We start from the raw sequence: 13,500 nt of genomic DNA, 5'->3' as shown, positions 1-13,500 counted from the left end.
GGAGATATATTGGCAAAATATTTTACTGTAACAAGAAGGCTGTTTGTAACAAGGAGCATCTACCAAAACAAGTCAGTTATATACTTTAAAGGAAGGCAAAAAAAGGAAACTATTTCTAGTAACAAAATGACATGATCCCTAGCCTGAGTTGATATGCGACGACTTGACTTGTGTTTCCACACACTAGCTTTTTTTTCTACACATACATACGGTAGAGTAGGCCGACATTTTACAATCGAAAGACTATTTGGTCCCAGTCTAAACAAAGTACAATTTAAACCCTGCAAGAGAGTAAAATATTCAGTCAAATTACTTTTACTGTAACATAGAGAATTTGCCCATCCCATCTCTAAAGGTGGAGCATCAAAGTTTAATGATCCTTTTGAATTTTGAAGATGGTGCCCAAGTAGGCAGTCGTCTGCAAGTGCTCTTCAAGACCCTTGCTTTTTGTTGGAGTTTTTTTGTGTTGTTTTTGTGTTTTGTTTTGTCACATGGTGTTTGTTGTTACGTCGTGTGGACCTGATATGGATTGTTTTCAGCGGGTTTTTTTTTTTGGCCACGACATTCTTCAAAGGAGAAGAATCAGTGCTTGGTGATTGCGCTTTCTTGGCAGCACGCGTGGTATATTAATATATTTTGTGATGTTTTCTTTAATCAATGTATTTCTTCTCAGTGAAAAAACTGCTTTGAGATGATTGCATGACTTGGTGACTTGCTTGCCTAAGCAATTTCAGAGATGGACTCTGGAGCCTGCTTTGACGACTTCAGAGATAAACTATTTAGCCTGCCTTGACGACTTCATAGTCTGCTTTGTTTGAATTGTCAAAACTTGATTGAGATCAATGCCACTTGATAAGGAGGGGAGCGATGCTCCTCAGCAGAGTCCGCTATGGGTTTCCGTACAAACGCCTAGCTCGTATTGAAGCTCACTCTGCTGAGGGTGTTGGCTCTCCACCCTACTGGCACACGGTAAGAGTTCTTTAGCTTCATACAACTTGTTTGAACTGTGTTATCATTTCTGTGTGGGACCAATAAAGTGCCTATTGTTGGTAGCCAGAAGTGTCTTGTCGTTATTTCTGAGTGCCTATCTCCGACGATCCTTTATAAAACTTGATATTCATTCAAATTGAGTATCAGAAGTGTTTCAAAACAACGCGTGTACCAACACTGATTTTGATTGGGAGGAATGTCGGCGCCATTTGACTATCGGTGCTGGACAGTCCCGAGGCACTTGTGTTTTTTGCTCCTGTAATGGGCAGCACTTTTCACAGCCTCCGTTATGTCCAACGGAAATGTCGGTGCTGTTGGACAGTCTGCGGCTGGATGGATGGATAGTTTGTGGAGCCGACGATGAGAAGAAAGGAGCGTCAGCGGATGTGGAACTGTGAGTCGCCGCTTGGAATTGAAGCGGATTTACATGGGAGAGGAGATATGAGCCAATCTCTTTTTTCGTCAATGGACGCTACAGCTTCTTGTTTGCTTTCAAACTTAGCTCATAGCAGACAGTGTGCACATTTTCAGTATGACGTCTCTGATCCATTGGTGAAAGGACAGTTTGAGTCTCGCCTCTTTCATCTTTAAGTGCTTCAAACAACAGAGTGTATGCAGAAAAGGTGGTTAAGATTGCATGACTGTCTGTGTCTTATGTGTTGTGTTGGATGAGTTTGTCATTTTATGTTAACTGTTCTGTTGATGGCGCCGCGGGTACCCGCAGAGGCTACTCTCTTTCCTGCGGTTGCACTGTGGTTGAGAAGAAATAAATTTCATCTGTGCTTTATGTTTCACACAGAGCATAATTGACAATAGACTTGACTTTAAGACTATATAAAAATCCCTGTAAAGTTCAAAGAAATGTGCCCTGTAAATTTAACACACCACAGAAAAGTGTTGTTAACTTCCTTGCCAAATTTCAATGAGTTGTACCCCGTGTCTGTTTGTGAGGGCACGAGTGGCGCGGTGAGTCTTTCAGTTACTTGCGCATCATTCGGGAAATGTAACCGTGCCTGTACTACGACACTACTTTTGACCATCCACCAATAAAGGCAGCAAACAAATATTGACCAGGTATCAAGACTAAATTAAATGCATGAGGACAAGGAAAAACACAAGTGCGATTTATAAAATACGGATATTGTGGGAGTTTTCCCTGATGCGGAATCCATCCCTTCCCAAGTCTTAAACCGGCAACTCACCGTAAACCCAAATGAAATGTTCTTTGAAAGTGCTGAGAGAGTCCGTAATATGAGACAGACATGCAGAGTGGTGGTCGTTATGCCACTGTTCTAACGCCCTTTCCTGACAGCAATGTGCATGAATCGCTAACTTTTCAAGCCTTACAATTCTTAACATCGCGTTTACTTACCATTCAAATAAATTTTCTGGGATCTTAATCGAGCTTGCAACACAAACGTGTTCAAGTGAGCAGCACTGCATGGAAGTGACGTGAAACCTCACCAGTTTGCTTCTAGGTTAGCCTCACTGTGATCTGCCTTGGGCAGTGTTTCTCATTATGTACTTTTGTTAGCGTGCTTTGAACGCCAGAGGATTAGATTACACATCCATCACACGTCAGAGGGGAAAGGTCTGCCCTACGGGTTGTATGAATTGCAAGAGGCCAGCACTAGAAGCTTTTGTATATCTAACAAATGTAGATATAACATTGTATATGTTATGATGTAACAACAAAAAAAAAAAAAAACAACCACAGGAAAAAAATTGTTGCCTGGACTCAATTTAAATTCACTTTTTTCATCAATCTTGTAACATTTACTTGGAGTGTGAGCAATGTCAAGCCTGCATGGAGACCGGCATAACACGACACGTTTCTGAGGGATGACAATAATGATGAAATATTAAATGCCAGGAAAAAAAAGAACAATCAGCACAGACCAAATTGTACAAAAACAATGCAACAGGTCTTTGAAAATGTGTTAGGTTCTTATGAAACCAAGGCGGATCTTTGTGGTTACAATTTGACAAGGTACTGTGCCATGAAACAAGACTGCGCATTAAGTTTGGGCCAGCTGAAGCCCCATTTGAAATTCTTTGCAATGTCCAGAAGAGGACTTCACACAAGGGATGCGCTTGCAATCTGACATGTTAGAAGCGTAATTATTATCAAGTCAATCTTATGCTGTCCCAAAACAATGTTTGTAGGGTGTACATTTATATAACCGGCTTGCTGTATTTTTTTTTTCCCCCCATTTGTAGCATCTCCCTCCCATACACTTCATAAGTGTCGACACGATTTATCATGGTCCTGTTTACAGTTTCTGAGAACTGTTCCACATCTGTGTTGCATGGACTCAGGAAACCTGCGGCACCTGTCAATGGTTATTGCACCCTAGGACCACTGGACTACATTCCACAAGTCTTCCATATGTCTCGGCTCGCTAGAGAATTAAGGTTCCTTTTAAAACTAACGCAATTATTTTGAGCGCAAAGAATGAATGAAATGACTGTATTTGATAAAGATATCGCCAAATAAAGGTGATATTAGCGTTGGCGGAAATTGTTATTCAGCATTTGTTAAAAACTGTGGATGCTGAATAATAGTACATAATAATTATGCTCCTCACTTTGAAGGAGTGCAGGGACAAGTAACATATAAACCATACCAAAAAAAAGGAAAAAAGTTGGGATGGTACGCCCGGGTTGCGTTGTTGAGTGAAGCCAATTGTGTTTGGTTGTAAAATGTGGTGAGACAAAGCCCTCTCCGTAGTGTATACATTTACATTTAACACAATTACAGGAGTGAAAGTAGTCTTTTATCAGGGGGTAATAGTAATTGAAAGACAAAAAGAAACTTGTTCAAAGCTGATGATGACGGGAACAATTTCGACTTTTCTTTATTATGATCAGAAAGTTACTCATTTTCATTTTCAAATGTTCCCTCAATGAAGCATATATATATGAAACATCCAAGCTCCATGAATACATCAAGGAGAAGGCTCCAACGGATGACGTACTCAGAGAATGTTTCAGACAATGGGGAACAGAGGATGAGGCGCTGGAAGAGGGACCATCATGGGAGGACAAGCCCCTACACGGGATGTACCACCGGACCATAACCGAAGTGGCCGATCTCAATAAGTCCTACCAGTGGCTAGAGAGGGCTGGCCTGAAGGACAGCACAGAGGCACTCATCCTGGCTGCTCAGGAGCAGGCCCTGAGCACCAGAGCCATCGAAGCCCAGATATACCACACCAGACAAGACCCAAGGTGTAGGTTGTGCAAAGAGGCACCTGAGACGATCCAACACAACACATATCTGCAGGGTGTAAGATGCTGGCAGGGAAAGTCTACATGGAACGCAATAACCAGGTGGCTGGCATAGTCTACCGAAACATTTGTGCGGAGTATGGACTGGAAACCCCAAGGTCAAAATGGGAAACACCTCCGAAGGTGGTGGAGAATGACAGAGCGAAGATCCTCTGGGACTTCCAGATCCAGACTGACAAGATGGTAATGGCGAACCAACCAGATATCGTGATCATAGATAAAGGGCAGAGGAAAGCCGTTGTAGTGGATGTAGCGGTCCCAAATGATGGAAACACCAGAAAGAAGGAACACGAGAAACTCGAGAAATACCAAGGGCTCAGGGAGGAGCTGGAGAGAGCCTGGAAGGTAAAGGTGACAGTCGTGCCTGTGGTGGTCGGAGCACTCGGGGCAGTGACCCCCAAACTAGATGAGTGGTTGCAACAGATCCCGGGAACAACATCGGACATCTCAGTCCAGAAATGTGCAGTGCTGGGAACAGCAAGGATACTGCGCAGAACCCTCAAGCTTCCTGGTCTCTGGAAGAGGACCCGAGCTGAATGAGGGACGGACACCACCCGAGGGGGGGTGAGACGAGGATTTTTTTTTTATATATGAGAGAGAGAGAGGCAGAGAGATCTATATATGTATTCATAAATAAAACAATTGAAATAAATACTAAACATGTCTCAGGCAGAAGAAATATAATAAACTCAAATAGAAAACCACAAAGTACTGTGGTAATTGAGCATGCCTTCTCATGGCGATGTATTCCGATCCCTCTGCGGAAACGTGTTCAATGAGCCCCAATTGTAACCACCATTAAACAATAAAAAAACACCAAACAAAGCATCCATTGGGTTGCTGTATACAAATAATTGACCTTCCACGAGTTCACCGAGCAATAAGAGACCGTTGAAAAGACGAAAAAGTACCTCCGTTCTGTGCTACACTGAACTATTAAAAACAAAGGTGCGTTTTTTTTGCGGGTTTATTTTTTTGTACTTCAGAATAATATGTACAAATTAGACGAAAACCTCAACCTTGACTGCTTGTCAATCTCTCAGGCAACGGAGAAAACCTTAAAAGCCCCCCGAGAGAATCCAAACATGGCACCTTATGAACAAGGTCCAACCACTCCAGTCAGATGCTAAACTCCATCCATCTATTACGTGTTCCGCTTATCCTCACGTCGTGCCAAATTCTGCCCCAACTGTTTTCAGGCAGGCATTGGTGGCACGCCAATCACAGGGCACACAAATACAATCTCACTCACAATCACAGCTAGGGACAATTTTAAGTGTTCAATTAACCTACCGTGCATATTTTTTTCTGGAGTACCCGTAGAAAACCCGGCACGGGGGAGGCACGGGGAGAACATGCAGACTCCACACAGAAAGTGCAGGGCCGGATTTGAACCCATGCCCTCTGCACTGTGAGGCATATGTGCTATCAGTCCCCCACGCTGCCGCTGTAGTCAGATTTTCAAGAAACTTGACATGTGGGAGTGATTGAAATTTGTAAGTCAAAGTCACCATGTGTTATACATTGTTATGGAATTTGATATACAGTTAGAAAAAAGGGAAAAAAGTTTGTTTAATACAAACCATAACCATAGTTCCGTTAACCTAAAGAATATGTCAGAAATTATTTCAAATATATGGCACAACAGCAAGGTTGATCTTTGAAGACTGTATACAGTCATTTGTATCCCAAATCTCAACTGCTGGCCATGTTGACTGAAGCAATGCAATCAACTGTTTTCACTTTTTTGTTGAAGAATGACATTGAAAGTGAAAGGCGATTTGTTTGTTATTATGTGCTGCAACGCCGCATTTTTGAGCAAATTCAATAAAACGACACCAACTCGAAAGCACATTTGTCGGCGGCACACCAAAAAACAAAAAAAAACAAATGTGTCCCGTGCGGCACCTGTATTGTGATATAGGTTTTAAAAACTATGTGTGTTTGAATAGGACACAGACATTCCAATTTAAAATTACCGTATGTATATTTTTTGAAAACCCATGTATGAAGGTGGAGGGCTAGTTTTAAGTATCATTTGTACGTATTTTGCTGCCCCACAAATGGCAACTCATACCACTGCACAAGCTTCATGACACAATTTCTTCACATAACTTTTGGTGTATAATATTCCTCTTATTCCATTTTGGTTCTCTTCACATTCACTCTTGGGACTTGTTGTTATTTCAGATAAAGCGCATTTGTGAATGTAATGCAGATTATCATCCATCACGGGGTATTAGAATAGCAAAAAAACTCCCATGCCAACAAATATCCTTTCCTGCTTCCTGAACTGTGGTCACACAAGATTTACTGACGACATGCATGCTGTGGTTTCTGTGGTTACATTTTAATTTGAATTATATGACTTCTCAGGGGCAGTTAGATACGACTTTAGCGAAAAAGTTCTGTTGTATGGAAATTTAAACATTGGCAGAAATTCCGATGCTATATCAGTCTTTGCTCAAGGTGCAACATGTACCGTCTTGCAATTACACGGAACAAACAACAAACTGCAACCGCTTACATGTGATATGATTACAGATAAGCTATTCTTAGTTCAATGTATGCTTCTTATGTAAACATCCCAATAATGATCTTCATGGAGCTACTGTTTGACGACTATAGTCAGTTGAGCCACAATCTCCACTATCATATGAAAGCTCCAGACCAAACTGTTCCACAAAATGTCAACGTCATTATAGGGGATACCAAAAAGGTTAATTTGTGAGTATAAACGACCCTTCCCCTCCTGTGATGTAGCCTTTGTCATCATATCGCATAACATCATATACAGAATCGAATCTCTCTCAAGCATTAAACATCATTCTCATTTCTGTCAAAACACAAGCTACCGGTAATCTTATTAGGAGTTTTCTCATGCGTCTTACCGAAAAGGGCTCCCAGCAGTAGGATTGAGGTGGACTGTTGGACCATACTCTTGGTTTTAATTCCTCAGCTCAAAGCACTCTGCTTTGAATTCAGCGCAATGTGCGTGTGTCAATATGTTTATAGCACAAATATAAATATACGCATATGTATATGTGTCCACGCATGCAGGGCAAGTCGGGCACACTGCTGCGTCCCGGGCCTCTTCAGGGAATGTTCAGGGTGCCAAACATGAGTGGTCGGACATCAAGTCTCCAGTGCAATTCTGGTACATGCTAATAGCGGCAACTCATTTTGGTTTGTCTCCCCGTGCTTCCTTTGTTGCGGAATATCTGAAAACAAAAACAGAAAATGCGATTAGGAAACAGACAACATGCAAATAATCACAGTGAACACACGGAATAATTGCAGATATTTATAATCCGCATGAATTCTGCAAGAAAATGAATCCAATTTCAGTCACATTCTGCTACTGGGAATCATTTTAATTATTTCATTTAATTGCACTGGTGAGTGTCCTCAAACAACCAACATGTAAATCGCAATAACGTTTGCATTTGTACAGTATTTTCTATCCCAAGCAAGCAAACGTGTGTGTCCACAGTAGACATATTGTAAACACAAACTGTACCTGCTGTTAATCTGAACTGGGTTGCAAAATTGCTGCCACAAGGCAGGGCAGCACATCATGTAGTGCAGGGGTGCCCAAACTTTTTGGACCGAAGATCTACTTTTCGATCAACTAACCTCCCGGGATCTACCCTTACGGGCACGCGCGTGCACACACACGCACACATGCACGCCCTGATGAGAAACAGCCTGAAACGGAGGCATGCAATGCACTTTTTCAACCTGTTAACTATCGTAGCTCACACGTACAGTTTTAAAGTACTTCCCTGGGCCCTCCGAGATTCCTATTCTTTGCTCGTGCCCTCGGTGAATTGTACACGAAGCAAACTTTGAATGAGAATAATGATGATAAAAGATAGAGCGCAACAGCTCTTATTACAAGCTGCAATTGCAGACTGCTGAGCGCAAACAACTTCCAGTGACGTAATCACGCCCCACTGTAAATTCAAGATTTACCTGCTTTATTTTATTTTTAAAACATTTTTTGGTGAAAATGAGACTGATAGGATGATTAGGGTGCAGCATACATTAACACAAAACATATATATTACTAACATGTACAACGACACACAAATGGTTGTTTTTTTGTTTTTTTCTCCTCGACACTCCTCGGATCTACTTGGGACCCGTCTTAGATCTACTGGTAGATCAGGATCTACCTAATGGGCACCCCTGATGTAGTGGATACTCATTTCCACTCATGTCTGAATTTATTTCCATGAGTCTTTTCAAAAGAAAGCACTGCAGTTAAAGTAAAAAAATAAATAAATCTATAAATTATAAATCAAAGTTAACCCATTTTATATTAATTCCGGTATTCAAAAAAAAACATGACAAATTTTTGGTGAAAAAGTGAAAGGCGACCAGCGCAAGAAAGGTACAGTATTGGCGGATGACAAGAGCAGAGCTGAAGTTTAAAAAGAAAAAAAAATGACGAGTGGATATTCTGATCGGCTGTGAACTTCAGTCACCAGCCACATTGGTATTCAAAAAAGTTAATTTAGAACACTGGTCACTGGACCACTTTTACTGGGTCACATGCCCCAGTTTTCAAGAGCTGGACCCCAGTATGAGGTGCCGTCTGGCCCTCGGAATGGGAATGCGAAGTTTTAATATGTCGCATCCACCCAATGTTCCCAACATTAATTAATTTGCGACCTGCTTGCTGCGGACGCTCCCTTCCCCTACCCTCCTCCGCTAATGCTAATATTTTTGGAACATGCCCGTAGGATACTGATAAGGTCCTTCAGAGCGACCTGGTGGCCACGGGCGCCATGTTGGTGATCCCAGACGTATATGTCCTGAAATAACGTTCAATCGTGAATTAATGGTGCTAAAAAACTGAGAGTGTATTGTACACCCCCTGTTGCCAGCTTAGCAGTGGCTCCAGCGTTAGCCGCTGGATTTCTTTTCAAAGGCAATTTTGATTGACCTCAATGACTCGGCAAACCTTGATGCTGACAGTCTAACACAGTTGCCGTTCCTACTGATATTTTTTCACAAACAAGGCTCACCGTAGTTCTCACATGCCTTTGTCACATCCCGGCTCGATTACTGCAATGCCCTTTACTTTGGAGTCAGCCAGTCCTCCATTAAGCGCCTTCAGCTGGTCCAGAATGCCGCTGCTCGCCTCTTGACTGGTACTCGTAATAGGGAGCACATAACTCCTACTCTGGCATCCCTTCACTGGCTCCGCATTTATTTTAGAGTTATTTTCAAGATCCTCCTCTTTGTTTTCAAATCTCTGAATAATCTCGCGCCACCTTACCTCTCCTACACACCTGCCTCAGGTCTGTGGACCAGTCTTTGTTAGAAGTATCAAGAACTAAACTGAGGCTCAGAGGGGATCGAGCCTTTTCTGTTGCTGGTGCCTCTCTCTGGAATGACCTCCCACTGAACATTCAGCAAGCCTCCTCGCTGCCCATCTTTAAAGCCCTCCTCAAAACTCACTTGTCTTCTTTGGCGTTCGACTCAGCATGACTTAGATTTGTTCTTGATTTTACTGCTTGGTGCTTTCTACCGCCTTTATTACAGATTTGTCTTACTGTTTATTGTGCATGTTAAATCGCTCCATGTACAGCACTTTGTATGCAGCGATGGCTGTTTGAAAGTGCTCTATAAATACTGTTGACTTGACTTGACCTGCAAAATCGCTACTGTGGTTCAGACGTCACTTATATATACCGATATCTATGGGGGAGAGAGTTGTTTAAATATGGAAATTACATTTGTAAATGATTATTGATTTACTGAATTGATATGAACATGCTAAAAAACTTTGCCAATTAATAATAAAATGTTGGACTGTTTGTTGATTGATTCAATGACATTTCTTTTAAAAATGCGTAGCAATTTATCTAAAATCTTACTCATTTTTCAAAAGAGGAAAATAGTGTGGTGCAGTTGATATTTATTATTAATTTATACATTTTTTATTTTTATCTGAATACCCGATTATTCAATAGCATTTTCAGTGGGGTATCTGAATACGAAAAGGTTAGGCGCCACAGTGGTTGACTGGTGATTGAGAGTGTGAACGGTTGGTTGTCTATAAGTGCACTGCCAATTGGCTGGCAACCAGTTCGGGAGTGGGGGGCTTGGGGGGTTACTACTGCCCCAAGACGGCTGGGATAGGCTCCAGCACGCCCGCGACCCTCGAGAGGGGAAGCGGTTCAGATATGGATGGATGTATTCCGTTCCAGAAAAAATATATAGAATCAGATTACAGGAAAAAATTTTAAAATGTGGATTATTTTACAGGATTACATTTGTAATGCAGGAAGTGAGATGGCGCAGTCGAGTCCCCGATCACCCACTCTTAATTGATTGGCCAATTTCCCTGAGTTAAGTGGATAACTGCTTTTCTTGGCCAAAGATTACGTAAATGAGACAGGTCACTGTGTATGGGCGGATGAGCTCAGAGAGGTAAGGTGGCGCGAGATTATTCAGAGATCTGAAAACAAAGAGGAGGATCTTGAAAATAACGCTAAAATGAATGGGGAGCCAGTGAAGGGATGCCAGAGTAGGAGTTATGTGCTCCCTCTTACAAGTACCAGTCAAGAGGCGGGCAGCGGTATTCTGGACTAGCTGAAGGCGCTTAATGGAGGACTGGCTGACTCCAAAGTAAAGGGCATTGCAGTAATCGAGCCGGGATGTGACAAAGGCATGAATTACTGTCTCAAAGTGTTCATGTGAGAGGAAAGGTTTTATTTTGGCCATCTGTCTAAGGTGAAAGAAGCTGGATTTAACAATGGCACCAATTTGCCGATCGAGTTTGAAATCACTGTCCAGTTTAAGGCCCAAGTTTGAGACTAATGACTAAAGATAAGGCAACAGGGGGCCCAAGTCTACAGGATGGGATGTACAAGGGCCACTGGGACCAAACAATATCACCTCTGTCTTATTTTCATTGAAATTCAAGAAAATGTGTGCCATCCAGGTTTTGAGTTCCTCCAGGCAGGATAGAAGCGGCCTGAATGAGAAAGTATCTTTTTTGCATCATATTCGCTGGAGGATTTGTTAATTCATTGTCAATGACATTTATTAAGATACGTTCAAGCTGTTGAACTCATACGGATTGTTTGTTACGATATGAGGAGCTCATGGGGCTAACACAATGGCCGCAACTTCTAAGTAAATACTTAACTAATTCCCATCATGAATCACCCACAGCTTTATTATTTAAATGCCATATCAATCGCATCTGTTAAATTTGTCGTCCCGCGGGGGGGGGGGGGGGGGGGGGGCATTTTTATTCGCTGTGGACACATCACATATCACAGTATCAAAGTTACAAACATGTGATTGTGCACACGTGTGTATTTGTGTGTGTGTGTGTGTGCGGGTGTGTATGAAATGGGAGATTGAAGCTCACTTGTCCTTTTTTACCTTTCACTTGGAACAAACATTGGTCATGTGGTCAGGTTTGAAAAACTTTATCAAGCTAGTGAAACTAATTTCCCTCATTCGATGTCCATCAAAAACATGTTGCATTCAAGAGCATTCATAAAAATCTTCCCTTATGCACCCACCGATTGTTTCAAGTGGAATCTATTGATCTATTTATTTATTTATATAAGTGAGGTGTTGCCTTCATGGACACTTTGAAAACTGCCATTGTTTCACGTGGTCGTCTCACCTTCCAAACATCTATCCTGCAATCCATCTACTTATCCATCTATTCCTCCGTCCGTCTTTGCAGCATGGTGCACAAGTGGTTAGCACGTTTCCTTCACAGTTTATGTGCTTTTGATTTAAATTGCAGATGCTCAGGCTTCTTCCAACATTCCAAAAACCATGCATATGAAACCCCCCTAGGACAGAAAAGACAAGACAAATATCTAAAAATATATCTCATATAGATTTTTTTTTGGTTGCTTTTTTTTGGTGTTGATTTTTATAAGCATATTTGATAGGGAGCAATCCAAAAGGAATCAAAGTATTCAAATTACCAGTACATTACTTGAATATTAACCCTGGTGATCACGTACAATTGGGGCATATATGCTCTGCTACTGAATATGTCCAGGCCGCAGACCTGTGGTTGAGGACAACTATAGTAGGGGGCCTGTGCCCCAGTAGAGATTTATGCCTAGAAACGCCACTGGTTTTAACGAAGGATGTCCCGATCTGATCATGTGATTGAAAATTGGGGGGTGATCACATGATTTTGAGATGATCTGGTGAGAAATATTGCTTTTATTATTTTCTTAACATTTAAAGGTGGCAAAGCTACAAAACAATCAAACTGTCCAAATATCTAGCCACTGAGAAATAGTCCAATTTTGCAATAGATAAACTCATTCATTCATTCATTCATTCATCTTCCTAACCGCTTGATCCTCACTAGGGTCGCGGGGGGTGCTGGAGCCTATCCCAGCTGTCTCCGGGCAGTAGGCGGGGGACACCCTGAACCGGTTGCCAGCCAATCGCAGGGCACACAGAGACGAACAACCATCCACGCTCACACTCACACCTAGGGACAATTTAGAGCGTCCAATAAGCCTGCCATGCATGTTTTTGGAATGTGGGAGGAAACCGGAGCACCCGGAGAAAACCCACGCAGGCCCGGGGAGAACATGCAAACTCCACACAGGGAGGCCGGAGCTGGAATCGAACCCAGTACCTCTGCACTGTGAAGCCCACGTGCTAACCACTGGACTACCGGGCCGCCCCCAATAGATAAACTGTCTTGCCAAATTTATAGACGTTCTCTCAACAACAACAGAAAGCCGGCATGCCACAGAGTTGGCTAGGAGGAGCAATTGCTTCGTCTTTCAAACCTCAGATGACATTTTCCCATTAAAAAGCACTAGCTCCAAGCTACACAATATACTTTTTATAAAAACCCACATGAGGTTATTTTTCTTCACGATGGTGTTCCGGAAACTTGAAACAAGCGTCTCCAAATCTTCCTACCAGAAATGGGTAACGAGCTGCCGTACATGGAGTCCATTGGTCCGAAATGAGGGCGAAACGTTTTCCTGTTTGACATCTTTGCTATTATATTTAGATCAACGCAATGACGCAGTTCTGTTGGCCCACAGGTGAATTAACTGGTTAGCTAACGGTTTCATGATTATTCCATCTGAGTTTGATGTTCCAGTACTCCCGATTTTCTCAGCTTTTGATGTGTTTAGATTGATTAGTCTGGGTAATTTTCAACACTATTCACAACAACAACAGATGGATCATGGAAGG

General features: G+C 42.1%; 1 protein-coding gene across 1 annotated transcript in view; it reads right to left on the bottom strand.

The window, feature by feature from the left end:
* The window catches only part of il34 (interleukin 34), a 46,725-nt gene that overhangs the window by 23,148 nt on the left and 10,077 nt on the right, over positions 1-13,500 (bottom strand). The window contains exon 2 of the mRNA XM_052061823.1: positions 7,173-7,502. Coding sequence (XP_051917783.1) covers positions 7,173-7,218 — 46 coding nt within the window. The 5' untranslated portion in view covers positions 7,219-7,502. The remainder of the gene's footprint in view (positions 1-7,172; positions 7,503-13,500) is intronic.

The sequence above is a fragment of the Hippocampus zosterae genome, chromosome 3, assembly GCF_025434085.1.
Source record: "Hippocampus zosterae strain Florida chromosome 3, ASM2543408v3, whole genome shotgun sequence".
Classification (NCBI taxonomy): domain Eukaryota; kingdom Metazoa; phylum Chordata; class Actinopteri; order Syngnathiformes; family Syngnathidae; genus Hippocampus; species Hippocampus zosterae.
This window is presented reverse-complemented; position numbering and strand designations above follow the sequence as displayed.